This window comes from Nothobranchius furzeri, chromosome 2 (assembly GCF_043380555.1).
Source record: "Nothobranchius furzeri strain GRZ-AD chromosome 2, NfurGRZ-RIMD1, whole genome shotgun sequence".
NCBI classification, from domain to species: Eukaryota; Metazoa; Chordata; class Actinopteri; order Cyprinodontiformes; family Nothobranchiidae; genus Nothobranchius; species Nothobranchius furzeri.
The window spans coordinates 55,275,312-55,293,680 of record NC_091742.1 but is presented as its reverse complement, the minus strand read 5'-3'; the positions used below and the strand labels follow the sequence as shown (position 1 = coordinate 55,293,680).

Below are 18,369 nucleotides of genomic sequence, written 5' to 3'. Positions count from 1 at the left end.
TGGGTGAGCCCCCTCCCCGACGGGCGAGAGAACGAACATCCTCAGCATCTCACGCCAGTGCTCCACTTCGACCGACCGCCGGAAATTTGGTATTTTCAACGTAAAGTTTTTACCTCAGTGTGTGAAGCCTGAACGAGTTTAAAGCTGAACGGCACTAACATAAAACTCTCTAAGTTTAACAAGTAGTTTGTTTTATACATAAATATTTATATAAATTTCTAAAAATTAAAGCTTCGACCAATGATATTTCAAAATGGTCTTGTACTCTGAAAAGCCACACAGGTAGTTGCGCGCGTGTAAGCGCGCGCTTGATAATCTCGCGCTCTCTGAGCTGCTCAGTCTGCTGGCAGAAAGCAGCAGGATGCCGCGGGGAGCACACGGACTCACGGCGACCCTCTTCCCGTCTCTCGCCGCCGTGCCTCGGTCGCGGCCACTCTAATGGGCGTTTTCAAACACCTTTTCCCGTCCTCCGAGCTTGGATATTTTCGAAAGACGCGAAATGAAGCGAATGAATGTGAGCAACAAGAAGTATCCTGTTGTCTGTCTCCAGCATCACTAGTAGACTCAGTGGATGCGGCGCCTCTGTGATGTTATTTTTTTACACTAGTTGTCTGCTTTAAGGATTTGGTGTAGGGCTGAGTAGTGGACTACCCAACTTTCCCCCCGCTTTTTGTTGTCTTTTTCGAGGTTTTCCGTCTGTGAAACAAAGCTTTCAAGATCTAGACCCAACTCCGGAAAACCAGCGACTTGACATCTGCTCCCGGCGGAATAACTTAGCGGTTATTCGCCTTTACAAGCATCTTCTCCGGGGTGGGAACACGACTGATGCTTGCCTCCTTTTGCTCATCTCATCCGATTTCTGTCTCGTCTCGTTCTGTTTTGTCTGTTTGTCCCACAGTGGCATGAAAATTCATGAATGCGTCCAAGGACATGTATACAAATTACGCATGCACCGTGACGGTAGTAGGCTGTGCGTAAGATCCTATTATCATATCCACATGAATGCTCTGTCTCATGCTTTTGTTTTGAAAAGACTCGTCAGATTCATCCTAACTTGGTTTTTGCCGGGTGTTAAACTGGTTTTTATTGGGCTCTTGCTGTTTGGATCAAACATGGATACATATTTATGTACCATTTTGATCGTTTTTAATTGATCTATGTAAAAAGTTATAACATCTAAAGCATTTTCCGTCATGTTTTATGTTTAAAACCCAGTTTGTGTGTGAGTGGATGGATCAGATGAATCTGCGCGCAAAAAAATAACATTGCGTCTGCACACCTGGGTGCATTAATGTGACCCTATACTCTCTCTCTTTCTGTGTGTGTGTGTGTGTGTGTGTGTGTGTGTGCGTGTGCGTGTGCGTGTGTGTGTGTGTGTGTGTGTGTGTGTGTGTGCAGCCGCGCTGGAAGTCGCCTCCTATGTGGCCGTCGGGAGTGGGGAACAGGCAGCCCTGCCCACGGGAGTCGGCGCTGCGCAGGGCGGCCGTCAGCGGAAACATCAGTGCGCTGCCACCGCACCACGTTCCCAGCGGCCGCAGCGTCCGAGTCTTCATCTGCGCCAATCCCGACGGTCAGTTTCACACACACACACACACACACACACACACACACACACACACACACACACACACACACACACACACACACACACACACACACACACACACACACACACACACCTGCTGTGACCCCATCTCTCCCGAACGTTGCACCACACGCTGCTTTCACGTCTTTGCATTTTTCTTTTTATCTGCAGAAATATCCTTTGTGAGTGACTAGAACATATCTGAAGAAAATGTCAGGGGTGCTAGTGCTGCTATTACCAGAAATTCAAACATACATTTTGTAACAACCCTTTATTTATTTATTACAAAAGCAGAAAGCTCTGGTTTCTGCTATGATAAACAAGAATAATAATGTGATTTTTACTCTTAACACCTTTCTCAAAACTTTGACTTTTGCATTATTATTTGGTCATTTTCAAGTTTTCACTGAGTCATTTGCAGCACAAATGGCAGCAGTGGTCTTTGGTGCAGCCTGTGACCTTTTCTGTAGGATTATCACCAGTGGTGCTGCAAAGTTGCCTCGGGGCCACAAGCAAAGTGATCTGTGTCGATGCATGGAAGCAGGAAGCATGCTGCTGTTTCTCTGCTCATACATGACAGCTCTTCTGTGTCTCACTTCTTCAGAGTGTGTCGGCCCCCTGGGGCCCTCTTGTGGCTGGGGGGGGCAGAGTGATTGCCTGGTTTGCCTATCAGTGCGCAGCGCCTCTAAATATCACAACATTTCTGCTGGATTGCCAGTGGATCATAAAATGAATGGTGGTGTACGGGTTAATTTAATAACATTTATATGAACTAATAAGCAATTTTTGAGATAAGAGTTCAGGGTTTCCCCCCAGAAAACTTGATAAGCCCGGCGGACCGGACCGTGAGAGCGGTGGGGGCGTGTGCACGGATAGTTCTGCTACTGTTCCCCGTTCGTGACAGCGAAGGAGAGGTGCGCGGTTCATTGCGCTACCTTGTGTCGTCTGTGACAGCGGGGGATGGGGGATGGAAGGTTGGACGCTTGGCCTGGCGGGGGACCAAGCAAAGTCTGGCGGCTTGCCAGGCTTATAAAGCGCCGGGGGAAACCCTGGGAGTTGTTCTGAACTGGCAGCAACCCAGAACTAGCTATTAGCTTGTCCACTTGCTCGGAATTTACCTGTACTTCATAATTTATTTAGAAATGAACAGAACTGATTTTAAAACCATTCCAGACAGAAAGTCTTGACAAAAACGGTTAACTTTTTCAGGCAAACTACCGTGCTTCAGTTTAAAGCTCCAACACAGTCTCCAGGGATAAGTTCTCCTTCTTTCCGTCATATTGCCAGTATCCACCTACAGCCTAGTCCCGTTGTCCACCGGAGATGATTGAAATAACAACACGGTTGTTTTTGTTTGAAAAACACTTTACAATGTGGTCTTTTAAAAAATTAAATATGCTGCACTTGGCATATCAGCGCCTTTCATCAGTTTCCAGTAACAACGTGTGGAAATGTGAAATCAGAATGAGAAATACTTTTATTAGTTCAGAGGGAAATTGTGATGTGCAAAGAAAACTAATGTCAAAAAGAAATGTTATTGCTGCTGCCAGTGATTCATTAAGGTCTCTATAGTAACCACACAACTCTGTCTCACTCCCTGACAGTGGACGTAAAGCTACAATTCTGAGTTTTCTCTCCTTCAGGATTTCTCCCGTCTCTCGTCCCATAGAACCTCGTGGAATTTGAACTGACCGCCATTCATTATTAGCCAATAGAGTTAGAGATCCAGTTACGTATAGATGACAATCACAGAGCATGCGCGAATATTTGAGGAACTACTTAGATGCAAAGTGGATGACCTTCCTTGTGGACAAGTAAGTCTTAAAAATATTATCACCAGTTATTTATTTGTAAAACACCTTTTTACCACCAATCAAGGTGGTAAAAAGGTGTTTTACACACAAACCAGGAAAACAACCAAGTTAAAGCAGATATAGACATATAGTAAAATAGATTAAACGACAGGACAGGGTGTTTCAGAAATGTTCAAAGGCAATAAAAAACAGACAAGAGAAGATTCACAGAAACAACAGCCGGAATCAACCTGATGACAGAGAGCGGTAGTGAAGAACCAGCTTTGATTTAAAGCTCTTCATCAGAGTAGACCACCTAATGTCGGGTGGGAATTGGTAGAGGCCGACCGATATATACATTTTTTTCTACAGTATATCGACCATCAACCAAAATTATTTTTAAAGAGACAATGTGGTTTGTGCCTTTCATTTTTGGAAACATCCATTGTCGCAAACGTGGCATTTGTAGTGCCCCACGTTGGGAAGCCATGTCGCGTGCCCGTCCCATTTACCGGTTCCGTTAGAACTTATGAGACGGTGCATCCATCAGGGTTCGAGTGGGGGTGTCGGCGAGTTTAATCGTACTAGACCCGGGTTTGGACCACCTAATTAGAACCGTGTCTTTTATTTTAAAGGTGAAATGACTTGCACGAATAGCAATCCCCAGAGTAGTCCACTTCTTTTAAACTCGTTACCTTTTGGTTAAGATACTAGAGAGAAGTCTGGAGGCAAGCCAAGCCTCTCAGCAATTGTTTGGATTATCTGGATTAATTGCGCCTCTAACAGCTTATGTGGGAGGTTGGTAACTATAAAATGATTTATGCTAGTTGATCAGGCTATCATAAGTTTATCAATTTATTTATTAATCCAACCACTCCAGCTGTTAGAGACTTTTTCAACCTGCAATCAGAGCCAAAAATAACCTCTAATATTCTGTTTTTATCGCCCTTGAGACAACTCGTTACTCGCAAGGAGGGGGGAGTTAAAACTCCCCTTATCATAAGGTTTCTTTATATTATTTTATTATAAACTGCAAAGTAAGTCCTGATAATTCAGAGACCTGTGATCGACATGCTTACCTCTGTGCAATTTATGGCCAGGGCCCCAAACGTGAAGCTTTAGAGAAAACCTGAAAGAATCAGGATTATGTTTCTTTCTCAAAAAAGGTTTATTACAAAATCAAAAAATACAAAAATGGGTAAATAAAAAACAACTGCTATCCCCCAAGGAGGAATTAGTTCAAAATGATTAAATAAGAGTTAGTTTACACTAGCTCCTGTCTTCTCAGAATCTCCCCAAAAACTCTCTCCTTGGAATCCCCCAAGAGTCTCTCTCCCTTGGAAATCTCCAAAGTCTGTCATCCCCCATCCAGGTTTGGACGGGGGATGACCCCTCCAAATCTGCTCTGTCTCTTCTTGTCGCCTGCCCCAGCTCTCTCCCTCAAATCTCCTCTGCTGTTCAGAGCTGTTCTTATATACCCCTCCTGGGCCAGCTTAAGGTCATGGGGTCATTTACCAGATACACACTTTGTAGCTCAACACAAAACATTTGGTGTCATTTTCACTACATGCAGCATTCTTCTTAACACAGGTCATTACATCATCTTTCGCAGCATTCTTCAGTTTCTCTCCAATGTGTCTGAGAGGGCTTCTGGATCTGATGGGCTTGTCTTCATTCTGTTCTCCTCCAATCCCATCTTTCCAAGCCAGGGGTGGATCCAGGGGTGGGGCCAGCCAGCCTGACCTTTTGCCTAGTTCTGTCCTCTTGTCCCTGTGACCCTTGTGTGACCCTTGTTTCTGACCACAGTTTTTTTTTTGACCTGCAGCCCAGCTCCTGTCTTCTGGCTGATTTTGCTCGCACAAGCCAGTCCAGTGTGGCTCACCTTTTGACCCCGTACTTGCCACTGTCTTTGGCATGTGGGGACTCGCAACACCATCAAAATGTTGTTGAAAATGAATGAAATGATGCCCGGTTGTTGAAAAATATTGGCAACTTTGTAACATATAACCATAAAAATCATGTCTAAAATACTTGGGAGTCACTCTAAGTCTCTGGGCGATGCCATATTAGTTGCCATGTTTTCTTCTACAGGAGCCCAAACAGTTACAAAACTTTTGTCATTCTTAAATGTTGTTTTACACATTTACCTCTTCACTTATTTCCAGTCATGAAAGGGAGTCTGATGTGCTTGTTATTTAGCTAAAGTTTGTACTCCCCAAGGCTTTTTGACCCTAATGGACATCCGTTGGTAAGGTCTTACTCCAACACCAAAATACGGCTTGCTTGCAATGATTTAGGTTTCTACTGACCCCTATCGCCAGAAAATTTACACACTGTCACTTCAAAAGCCGATGTAGCAATTAAAACATATTAATTGCTACATCAGTTAAAAATAATATTGTAATATACAATAACTCTTTGATGACTTGATTATTATTATTTGTCTGAGCTACAGCAATCCATTTCCCCCTGGGATTAATAAAGTATTTTTGAATTGAATTGAATTGAATAAATAAATCTGGCACCTGTGTGGCCGACTGCCACCACTACTAGACTGAAGAAAGGGCCTGAAGGACCCCAGCACACCGTTTTCTTTAATGTTTTGAGTTTGTTTTAAATTTCAAGTTCAATAAATATTAGAGACTTATTGACTTATTTCATTTATATTGCACACAGATCAAATGAAAACTTTATTTTATTTAAAATCAAACTTTATTTATGTAGCACTCAATCATACAATGCATGACTCAAAGTGCTTAACAAATTAAAAAGGCCCCATCTACCCACAGTCCCTCTCATCCCCAGAATTTAAAAACAGTCTGACAATAAAAACCCCTTCACAACACTCATCCTCCGGCATACACCCCCCCCCCCCCCCCCAAAAAAAAAAAAGATCATATCACCTATCTGCTGCTGTTCCATCCCAGGAAGAGGACACTTCAAGTCACAATGATAATAATTAGATAGTAATTAATAAAACTCATTGATTTTATTACTGTTTAACACAATCTCATAAGTGATCACTTGGTTCTCTATAAAGGTATTTTAATTACATGAACTGAATTTATGCTTTGGGTATAATAATGATTAATTATAATAATGATTATGATGACAGTAAAATATGTGTTCAGCATATCAGAAGAAGAAGAAGAAGAAGAAGAAGAAGAAAATATCATTTCTATAGCGCCTCTCAAGAAAAAAATCACGAGGTGCGTCACAAAAACAAAAAATGTAAAAATTAGGGCTGGGACTTTATTAAAAATTTTAATCTAATTAATTACAGGCTTTGTAATTAATTAATCTAAATTAATCGCATTTTAATCGTTCAAGAGAATGTGCTCTCAAAGTAAAACTTTTAATTAAAATTATGAGACAGAGAATCAAACATTAGACATGGTTATTACTGTAAACTAAAGCTTTTAATTAAAAAAATGCATTTTAATTATTCAAATGTCACTGTGTGATTTGAAACAAAACCCAAATCAACTAAAATTTATAATTACAAATAGAAAACACCTGCAAAGGGTTCCTGAGCCTTTAAATAGTCTCTGTCTAGTTGAATTACTGAAATAAATTTGACTTTGCACCAGATTCTAATTTTTCCAGTTTCACTTGTTTGTATAATTGGGAGTTTTTATTAGCATTTCTACTCATAATGTAGTAAAAACACATAAATAATAATCCTTCAAAATGACAGTAGAACAGGCACAAATATGATCTAGGACTTAAATGTACTAACTTTTAACACCAGAGCAGGCGTGACACATTCTGAGAATGATCAGGAACACTAACTGGTTCCAGTTGGATGACTGGAGGATGATGGGATGATAAAAGATCATGGCGAGGAAATAATGATCTGACGAACAGGTGAGCGGACCTTCCTTACATGGGAAGTCCTGATGTCACGTTAAGAAGGGGATGCTGCAGTTTTAACTTAAACTTCTGTTTTCAGCTTTAAGACACGTTGTTTGTGATTGTTTACAGAGTAGTGAGAACACGGAGCATTCTCCCAGTGGCAGCCAGGCGCCTCTCGTTTGTCTGACTACCTTCATAAACTACTGTTAGGGCAAAGAATTATTCTGTCTGGTGCTTTCAGCGCTGCACAGATGTTACGTAAATGTTAAAAATATAGCTTACCACAACTTCTGTAAAGTTTCCGGTGCCACCGGGCAGCCGCAGCAGAGACGATCTCTGAAAAATGTCCGCGACACGGACTCCGTTGTTGTCTGGAAGTTTTTTTTTCCAAGTTAAGAAAAGAGGCGGACGTGTTTCCTAAATCCTGCATCAGTCCAAGCAAGGCAACTTCTTTCTGTTTTTAGTCTGTTTTAGTAGCCATTAGCACTGTGCATTGTTGTGTGCATCAGTGATATTCAGTCTACGAGGAAATCGTGCAATGACAAAGGTTCCGCCGTACTTGAAATGCAAGCTGCGATTAAATGCGTTAATTTTTTTTAACGTGTTATTTTTTTCTAATTAATTAATCGTAATTAACGCGTTAAAGTCCCGGCCCTAGTAAAAATATAAAAAAACATTCAGAAAATGTTAAAAAGTATATTTAAAATGTGCAAAAATAGGCAATTGTGATTAAAACAAAATGTTAAGAAAGAGAGAGATAATAGGAAAGAGGGAAGTCAGTGGATCCTGAGGAAGGTGGAATAGGTGGGGAGAGCAGAATAAAGAGAGAGGGGTTGAAGAAGGTCATACAAAAGCCAGCTTGAACAAGTGAGTCTTCAGCTGCTTTTTGAAGGAGACCACTGAGTTTGCTGATCTCAGACTCAGGGGGAGAGAGGTCCAGAGTCTGGGGACCACAGCAGCAAATGATCTGTCACCTTTGGTCTTTAGCCTGGTGCTGCACAACCAGTAGGCTTTGATCACTGGACCTCAGGGACCTTGGGGGTGTAGGGACTGAGAAGATCACCAATGTGAGATGGTGCTTGTCCATGTAAGGCCCTGTAGACCAGAACCAGGATCTTGAAATGAACCCTGAAGTTGACTGGCAGCCAATGAAGCTGGAGGAGAAGCGGGGTGATGTAGGTGTGTTTGGAGGACTTGGTCAGAAGCCGAGCACAGGCATTCTGAACCACCTGTAGATGGTTCAGGGAGGCTCTGCTCAGACACGTGAAAAGAGAGTTACAGCAGTCTAAGCAGGTCAAGTTCACCTTATCCAGCTAACACAGAGTCCAGATAAACATAACTTCACACATGTTTTGACGCATGACCAAAGCTTTCTTCCCGAGAGAGTGGGAGTGTCCTGGAGCTTGGTAAAACTATCCATCTCCAGCTTCAGAGGAGTTCTTGAACCAGCAACGGAGGAAAAGGGTACGGCCGACCTGAAACCTCCACCTGCTGTTCTAGTCACGCTGACTAGAATAGCCCAAGAATAAACCAACTGTAACCAGCCAATGGGGACTCTCCCAGAGTCATTGATTTCTGAAGTTAAGTTAAGACGAGAACGTCCATCTGCCAAACGCTTGCCAAACCGTGTACCCGGGACAACTCTGGACCAGACGATCAGGCGCTTGCGTCTTCGTTACCAGACTGAGTGTCATCTTGGTTGAACACATCCTGCTGATCTCCGGATCCACAAGAGGGTCTGGAAAGCACCCAGGTCGCCACAGCCGACCACCGCCCCCGGGGCAGAGGGCTCCCACAGAGGAAACACTGGAAAAAAGTTAAATTAAGGTTAAAATACAAAATAATAAGGGCTAAAATGAAAATTGTAATATAAAAAGTTATATAGATATTAAAATAATGTTGATTATAAATCTATGGTATATATTTAAACTCTGTTTAAAAAAATACATAAAATAAATGAATAGATAAATAAATAACCTAATTAATTAATTAATTAATTAAAAAACTGATAGTAATCAGTTAAAAGCTAAGCTAAAAAGATGGGTCTTGAGCCTATTTCCAAAAACATGAGTGAGTGTTCAGATGTCTTTCACAATCAATGTGCTGCTGAAATGTTTATATATTGGTCTTAATAATCAACTTTAGATATCGAACATCAGCACCAAATTTCTTTAAAAATCAGCATCGGCCTCTAGTTGGTTCCAAAGTTTGGATGCAAACACGGAGAATGCCTCTGGCAGGGTTCTGGCTGGAGTGTATTTAGACACCAGTCACTAAATGTATGGAGGTGCCATACCCGACAGAGACCTAAATCAACAGCACAATGTGAGACTACTAAAACAATGTGTGTTAGCTCTGCTGGGTGCCTAAAGGGGCACATTCACAAACAAGAGGCACTGCTTTTGGCTTTAAATATGGAAGTGATGAGCACAGCTAAAAAAAAACCTCAAGATTTCTTAAAAACTATAGTCTCTTTTAGAAAAGAATATCACCATGGCAGCATCTGGGAGGTTTATGTCATTTATAAGTGGTCAGACCATGGTGGCAGTGTTGTGCAATCGTGTCCTTTTTACAAAATATTATGCAATGGCGGTGTAAAGCTTGGTTTATGCTTGACGCATTTACTTTCCGCGCGGTGATGCGGCTCGCGGATGGAACGCGCTTCACAACTCGCAGCGTTTATGGTTCGTGCGGCTCGTCTCTGCGGTGAGCCAATATTGTCCCAAACTGTAGGGGGCAGCATGGAGCTCTACAGCATGCATCCAACACTACACCATAGTAGAAATAGAAATTACTGTTTACAACATGACATTTCAGCATTTTTAACAGCGTCCTCATCTTTTCCGACAGTGCGAGCTATTTCTCTCCAAGAATTATTAACTACATGTTGATCACGGTGATCTCTGAGAGCTGAATCATACAAATGTCTGTATTTACGAACCTCTGCCATACTAGTTCTTGCTGGTCCGCCATGTTTTTCCGCATCCGTCCGTCCGCGTGGTTAGAAATTTTCCGAGGTGCACGTTGCGGAAATCTTGGGCCGTGCGGAGGCGGGTGGAGGGGCGTGGTTGTTAAAATGACGCAAAATGACGCAACTTTTCCGCGCGGAGCCGTGCGGACCTCGCGGACGCGTCAAGCATAAACCAAACTTAAAGGGGGTATGAGGGGGGTCTCAGCTCTGCCACGGACTTCCGTTGTGCTCATTAAGTTTTTTAACAAGCCGCTCCTAAAGGTCTCTGTCCTCCACGGCCCCAGCATCCTCTGGTGATCTGAGCTCCAGCTCTAACAGAGAGGGGTTCCTGGAGCTCTGCATTGCTCCAGTTTATCATCTCAGCTGGTTCTGTTAACAAAAGTGATACTTACGGCCCGTGGTCACTTTCATTTTCAATATACTTTCCAGCCGGAGCTCAATAACTCCCCACGTAATCATGACACCTCCCTCTGTTGCGCCAATTTGCATTCACAAGTCCGGCGTTGCAGCAATACTACTACCAAGCGTGGCGGCAAGAATACCGCAAAATTCCTGCAACGCCATGCCACCATGGCGCGTTCATTGGACACAACGTTGCAGCAGTATTACACTGATTTGACAGCATGGTGTCCTCTAAAAAGGACTTATTTGATGATTCTTGAGCTGTGTTCATCAGAAGGCTCTGGTGCTCACGTGTGAATGTTTGGGTCTCTGCAGTGTTCGTCTACATCTATTTGCACGCCTTTCCAAAGCTGCACAGTGTGAAAACGGACAGAAAGTATGTGGAGAACAATTAAAAGTCATTTCCAAGTTTACAATCTTTAGGACTTACATTGATTAGGCTCTTTTTGGGTTGGAGTGGATTCATAGGGCGGCGAGCTGCTCGCTTTGTGCTCGACGTAAACAAATCATTGTGTTCTTATCCCAATAAAGCAGGTGACACAACAGATTGCTATCAACACTCTGTGCGTGGTGTGAGCAGAGTGTAAAGACAGCTGAGTCTCAGCGGAGACACGCGGTTGCAGCTCTGGATTTGAATTCACCCTCTGGGTAAAAGAAGAAGGGAGGGAGGGGGTAAAAATAGGTTGAGTAAAACTGGAGTAAACAAGGCAGAAGTAGAGTAGGCTGTGAAGGAGTAGAGGGCAGGCAGGAGGAGGGCTAGAACAGAACAGTTCCTTTCATCAACGCATCTCAATCGGTCCTGATGAGTCTTTCGTTTTATCGGGCGAATTTCATCTACGTGTGGATGGAAAAATTACTTGGGTGGGGCATATGGGGAATTCTCTTTACTACATCAAGACAAACTAAAATAAAGCACATCTCAGCTAAAAACACAAAGGTCCCTACGTGAGCAGCTGTTTCCAATAGCTGAAGGTGCAATATGGATGCAGTTTTGTGTCTTTTGAGAAAGAATTTCCTAGTTTTCTTTATTTCTACATTCCTAATTACATAATATTCTGAAACGTTACCAGACTCTACATGAATCCAGCCCTGGATCTGCAGAGCCAGTTTTGCTGTGTTCACTAGAGGGGGCTGTCATTGCACTTATTTAACTCACTCCTTCACATGTCATTACACCAAACACACTAAATAATCCACATTTTGATAGCAAACAATCCCAGAGGTATAGTTATTGCCTGCATCTTTTCCTATTTTAAATCCACACATGGACTGTATTTTCCATATTCAACATAGTTAACAGTCTGTTGTGTCTAAAAGTACAAGCATTCATAAATTTCAAAAGTACCGTAATTTCCAGACTATAGAGCACACCTCAGTATAAGCCGCGCTGGGCTATAAGCCGCAGATATCTACTGAATTGAAAACGTAGTTTAACTGAACGTAACTGAACTGATCAGTATCACACAAAACAGAAAAGTTATTGATTAGTTTATTCGTCGCCCTCCTGCGCACTGAAACCACTGAAGTCATCTTCTTCAGTGTCTGAGTTTGTTTGTTTGTTTGTTTATTAAGATCCCCATTAGCTGCTGACATACAGCTGCTATTCTTCCTGGGGACATCTATTACAGTCATTACATTTTATATATATACACATATTGTGCACATCATTCATACATGACCATACACATACACACACAGTCACACACACACACACACACACACCCAGCTAATTTCAACATAATATTGCAGTGTAGAAAAATCACAGTTCAATTCTCAAATGCCCAACATAACAAAATTTATTCTTAAAATTTGAAATACAGCTCACTTCAGAAGATGTTTAGCTTGACATTATCTTTGGGAAAATAAAAATATTTGGAGTTTTTTCTGAAAACATTTTTATCAATTTCCCTCAACAGAAATCCTGGTAGTGCATTCCTTAGCACCATTGCACGATAGACCGCAGTTTTCTGCATTTGATTTGTTCTGCACGTAGGTAACACACATCGCCCATGCATACTTTGTCTTGTGGAATAATCATGTTTATCCGTGAAAAAAGACGAGGTGGAATAAATGACTTTTGGAGTTTTTGTCGTAATGATATTTCTAATAAACATTGTTAATGAAAACTCCACTCTCTCTCTTACTTTTAGCCAGGACAACTTATTGTGTAACAGATTTACACTGGTTCTGTACGGACTCCCCAATACCATGCACGCTGCCTTGTTTTGTGCAATTAGTAACTTGTCTAGACAATTTTCATTGGTGTTGGACCAAACCACAGAGGTATAATCTAAGTGTGAAAGCACCATTGATGGAACTAATTTCTTAATTAAGTGAAATGGAATGAATTTCCTACAACGTCAAATAATAGCCATACTTCTTCCCATTTTTTTTCTCAACAGGTAGTTAATCTGATTCACCCAGGATAGTTATTATCAACAATAACACCCAATAACTTAAACTCATCAACCTGTTCAATAATAGTACCATCTAAGGTCAAGCTTAAGAGTGGATTCATTTTTAAAGAGTTTCTAGATCCTATTACCATACATTTAGTCTTATTTGTGTTTATTATCAAGTTGTTTGCTGTGATCCATCTATTAACAGATTCTAGTTTGTTATTTAGAACAGTATTAAGTTGTAATGCTGTTTTCGCTGGTGCGTATAATGTAATATCATCTGCATAAATTGCCATTGTGGCACGATCCAACACCATAGGCAAGTCATTCATAAAAATGGAAAACAACAAAGGTCCTAAACAACTACCTTGGGGCACTCCACAACACATCCTTTCAGTCTCAGAGTAGCTGCCATTAAAATAAACTGTATACTCTCGATCACAGAGATAACGGTCAATCAATTTTACAGAAGAAGGTTCCAATCCATAACACCTCAACTTTTTAAGAAGCATGTTATGGTCTAAAACATCAAAAGCTGCCCTTAAATCAAGCAGCGCATTTCCAACAAGGTTTTTATTGTCAATTTCTTGCAATTAATCATCTGTTATCTGAGTTAATGCTGTGGTGGTAGAGTGCTCCCTTTTATTTGCATGTTGATATATTGTATTTAACCCTTTCACCAAGAAATAACTCTGAATTTGTTCATAAACTACCCTCTCTCAGAAGAGCTTTGTCACATACCTTTTCTGTGGCGATGTCAGTGTCGCTCTCCATGTTGCTGTCATCATCCCGGATGAAGCTGGGAAATCAAGCAGCGCCGTTTTACTGTGAAAAAAATCCTCCTGGGCGCCTTCCGTAGCACTCCTTTAACCATTCCTTCATTTGACTTTCCAGCATCCATCCTTTCTGGTTGACTAAAGCCGCACCTCATTATAAGCCACATGGTTCAAAGCGTGGGAAAAAGTAGTGGCTTATAGTCCGGAAAATACGGTATATTTAACAGCAAAAAAGGACAATTAAAGTGTTTTAATGATGAAGGTTGATGTCAGTAGTGCACTAATTAAGTCAGACCTAAGTCCTCTCATCATAAACATATGTTTTGTACATAAAACTCATTTACTTTTTTGTTTATTTTTCATATCTTAGTTTTAGGGACATCTAATATTATTGGACTACCATCATTATCAGCCAGTAATGGCATTAAAATGTACGATCAGTAAGGATTTACTCTTTTAATGACACAACCTTTACTTACCATGCACATATTTTACTTCTTTCACTCTAGACATCTAAAAGTCAGATATGAAGTACAGATGTCCCGATACAACTTTTTTCACTTCCGATGCGATACCGATATTGCAGCCTTCAGTATCGGCCGATACCGATATCAGTTCGATACGATATCAGCTCGAATCATACATACTTTTACCTATTTCACGTGAAAGGATTGATCAAGTGACATTCCTTATAGAGCTCCAGGAGTTGACGTCACTTCTCCCGGCATGCAACAGTTCAAATCGAAACGGCGCCATATTGGCAGGTAGAAGCCGGCAGCTGGACTATTTGTTATTGTCAGAAAACTCGATCAGACAGGAAATATGGTAGATTCCTGTTGTGCCCCAGGATGCAGAACAGACACGGACGACATAAGGAATGAGCCATCTACAGGATTCCCCAAGATCCGGAGCGCCGCAAACGTTGGATCATTGTAATAAAACGTGCTAGTGACCGGGCTAAAATGAAACTGTGGGATCCCGAGAGTAAAGGTTTTCGCTTATGCAGCGACCACTTCATATCAGGTACTTAAACCGACGTTTCCTCAACTGTGTATGGTATTTATTTTAAATGCTTTTATTACGATTCTTAGTGGGCTTCCTAAACTTATTTTGGCGTGGCTTTTTCTGTCTTATTACTCACAGCAACAAGTAAACATCACGTAAAACGTTGCCTCGTGATTTCTGCGTGCTGCCGTTTACGTGTTTTATGATCACAGCAATTAACCGGCTAAGCTGTATTTCATTTTTAAGCAATGGTTGATCAATTGTCAGATCACACATAAAAAGCACTCTGGATTGCTATTATCTGTCTCACCGAGACAGTTCTCAGACAGATCCTGAGACGCTCCTGCCTGACATATTTATTTTATTCACGGAAAAAATCAGACTAGTGATTTCTCTTGGCGTTCAGTTTGTACATTCAAACAGCACAGCACTCTATTTAAACTACTTACGTGTAAATCTGTTATTTGTCCATCCATCCATTTTCATCCGCGTATCCGGAGTCGGGTTGCGGGAGCCCAGCCTCCTGAGCCAGCTCCTCCAGGGGAATCCCAAGGGGTTCCCCGGCCAGGTCCAGTAATAAGTACGCTCCGACAGCTTCTGGCGTTTTTAAAAAGTATCCCAGGGGCACGGTAAGGGTCGGAGATGTTTAGTCTATTTAATTTCTGACTATATAAAACGATTTCTTCGGTTTTAAAGTGTGAAGTAAACTCCGACGAAGTAAAATCCGAGCCGATCCCGTTCACGTTCATGGTTAGATCCGTGTTTGTTTAGCTTCTTTTACCTGCCAATATGGCGTCTACTAACTGAGAGTCACGTGGGGTCCGGAGCTCTAAAGGAATACTTTGCAACTTTTGCATATTTTTAAATCATTTTCATGAGCCATAATGTGATAAAATGACACTTTACACGGTTAATGAAATGTCACTTGGTTCGCTGGAGTTTTTGACAATTAAAATTGCGCCCACATTTTCAAAGTTAAACACATTTCTTTTAACAACGGTAGTTTCTGCTTCAGCCCTCTCCCCCCTCCCTCTGCGCAGCAGCCACAAACTTACTGATGCGCCTGCAGCCTCTCACCCCAAAATTCCACTATCTCCGCTCCGGCACGAACTCCGCAGCAAAAAAGGGCCCATTGTACTCAATCAGAGCTGTTCCATTACTGCGGCCGGTTCCGCCATCCGGCAAAAATAGGATTGATTCTATTTTTGCCGGACGCCGGAGCACCTCCGCAGCCAATGGACAGACATCACAACCGCCCAACAGGAATGGGAGCAAACACAACTTCTGTTATTTCACAATAAATCGATAAACAAAAAGCGTTTTTGTTTCATAAGCACAGGTTTAACAACCTTTAACAACTTTCAATGGCGGTTGAACTTTAAATGCACAAAAATAAGGCATAAATACAGTTTCCACTATCAAAGTAGTCACACTTTGTTGATCTAAACACTGCTGATCTCTCAACACAAATGATGGGCAGATTAAACAGTTCATTTCAATGCTTCTCCCACAAAACGGGTGTTTGGATCTAACTTTCGCGTTTATTGCTCGGACTGTATCGCAAGATCTTGAAAATCCCGGGCATGCCTGTTTGAGCACCTCAGGTCTCCTCACCAGAGCAGAGCCATTGTAGAAGCGGGTACAGTATAATCTGAGTTCGGAAGCGAGCGGCAGCGGAGGGCGGGGGCGGAGCGAACCGGAGCGGAGATAGTGGAATTTGAGTTCCTGCTGCTTTAAACATTAAAATAATTATTTCATTTTCTGTTCCTCACTTCTGATTACCTTCAATGGTGTCTGTTTGTTGCAGCCACCGGGTACAAAAACTAACTTGTTTTAATTTGACTATTTTTCTGTCCTGTCTGTTTATTATCTTCCTACATCTCCTCTCAATCTTAAAGAAAAACTGCTACATAGATTCATATATATTCACCTTATGAGTTGCCTTTGAACTGCAGTTCTAAAAGATCTACCGACCGCAAAAACAGCAGAGTGCGTGCTGCTCGCCGGCCGCGAAGCGAGCGGCAGCGTAAAGCGGGGGCGGAGCGGAGCAGAGATAGTGGAATTTTGGGGTAAGTGAGGTGCATCACTGGAGGACAAAACAGGTGATGCGCCTGGCTCCACAGCAGCAAAACGCATCAGGCACAAATAAAAGACAGAAAACATAAAAGGAAATTAGCCGGCATGAACGATCGTGTGTTAAATTTGTTTTTGAGGTGGTGATGACACCTAATTTGATAATGTTACTGTGGCCGTGCTCAGGACGCAGATGTCTGGAGCGCCTCAACGATCAGAGCTTTGCATGCGCAAGCTGGTTAAGGTTAGGATGGGGGTGAGGGGAAGGTTAAATTGCAAGAGGGAAAAGGTCACAATTTGGTTAAATGTCCGTTTTACGGCGGGTGTCAGTACCGATGCTCTGGCACAGCGCGTCGCCTCCGCCTCCCGACATGCAGGGGCTCACCTGCTGTCTTTTCCGAGGACTGCATTTTATTATCACGTGACGGCGACTAGTCGATGACAGGCATAAAAAGTCACTACAGAGCAGTGAAGTCGACTAGTCGACTAGGTCATACAATCCCTAGTACAGACCCAAATACCAATATCTTGCAAATACTGACAGCAAGAATTATACTGTGGCATTTATAACAAATAAATGCAAATAAATTGATGTTCACAAAATGTTGCGTAACATTTATTTAGTCATGTCAATGTGCTGCAGGAGAGTGCACTAGCACGGTGTCCTCTGAGAGGTTAGTTATTATTTATCAGCATGAGGAACTTATTTGTATCTGTTTCTACCTTATTTATAAACTATTTATTTACAGGTCCATCAGTTAATGTAATAATTGTCCCAACCACAGCTGCACCCCCAACCCCTGTCTCACAGCGATTAGTAAGACCTTACTAATGGATGCCCATTAGGGTCAAAAAGCTCTGGGGAGTGCAAACTTCAGCAAAATAACGAGCACATCAGACTCCCTTTCATCACTGGCAACAAGTGAAGAGGTAAATGTGTAAAACAAAAACATTTAAGAATGATGAAAGTTTTGTAACCGTTTCTTACAAATCAGTAAATGCATTTTGTCTTCATGGGCTCCCGTAGAAGGAAACACAGCGTCTAATATGATGTCGCCCAGAGATTTAGACCCGCTCCCATGTGTTTTAGACCTGATTTTTATGGTTATGTTACAAAGCCGCTAATATTTTTCAACAACCGGGCATCATTTCATTCATTTTCAACAACATTTTGATGGATATTTCCAGAAATAATGGTAAAAACTACACATAGTCTCTGTTATATTTAAAGTGGCTTTGTTTTCCATCTAAACTGTTTTCATGTAGTTTTAGCTCTGTTTGGATAACTTAATTATTGATATTTAGGACATGAATTTTGCTGCTAAAAAGTCCCCCAATTGTGGGGTGTTAGGGCCCAAAGGGTTGGGGGGCCAGGTGGAAAGGTTTTGCTGGTCAAATGTGGCCCGTGGGCCACCATTGAGGTTCATTGGTTTAGGGTGACTAAAACTAAGGCAGTAAAAGTTGGTACAATGAACTACAGAAAACATTTATTGTTCGAAATCAAGAGTTA

The 18,369-nt window shown here is 41.9% G+C and overlaps 1 protein-coding gene across 2 annotated transcripts in view; it reads left to right on the top strand.

The window, feature by feature from the left end:
* Nucleotides 1-354: 354 nt before the first annotated feature.
* The window catches only part of LOC107377333 (NACHT and WD repeat domain-containing protein 2), an 86,977-nt gene continuing 68,962 nt past the window's right edge, over nucleotides 355-18,369 (top strand). The window contains exons 1-2 of one of the 2 annotated variants that reach the window (XM_015946860.3): nucleotides 355-514; nucleotides 1,399-1,570. In XM_015946860.3, coding sequence (XP_015802346.3) covers nucleotides 500-514; nucleotides 1,399-1,570 — 187 coding nt within the window. In that variant the 5' untranslated portion in view covers nucleotides 355-499. Of the gene's footprint in view, nucleotides 515-590; nucleotides 811-1,398; nucleotides 1,571-18,369 lie in introns of those variants that run through there. The other variant, XM_015946861.3, reaches the window with a different exon arrangement.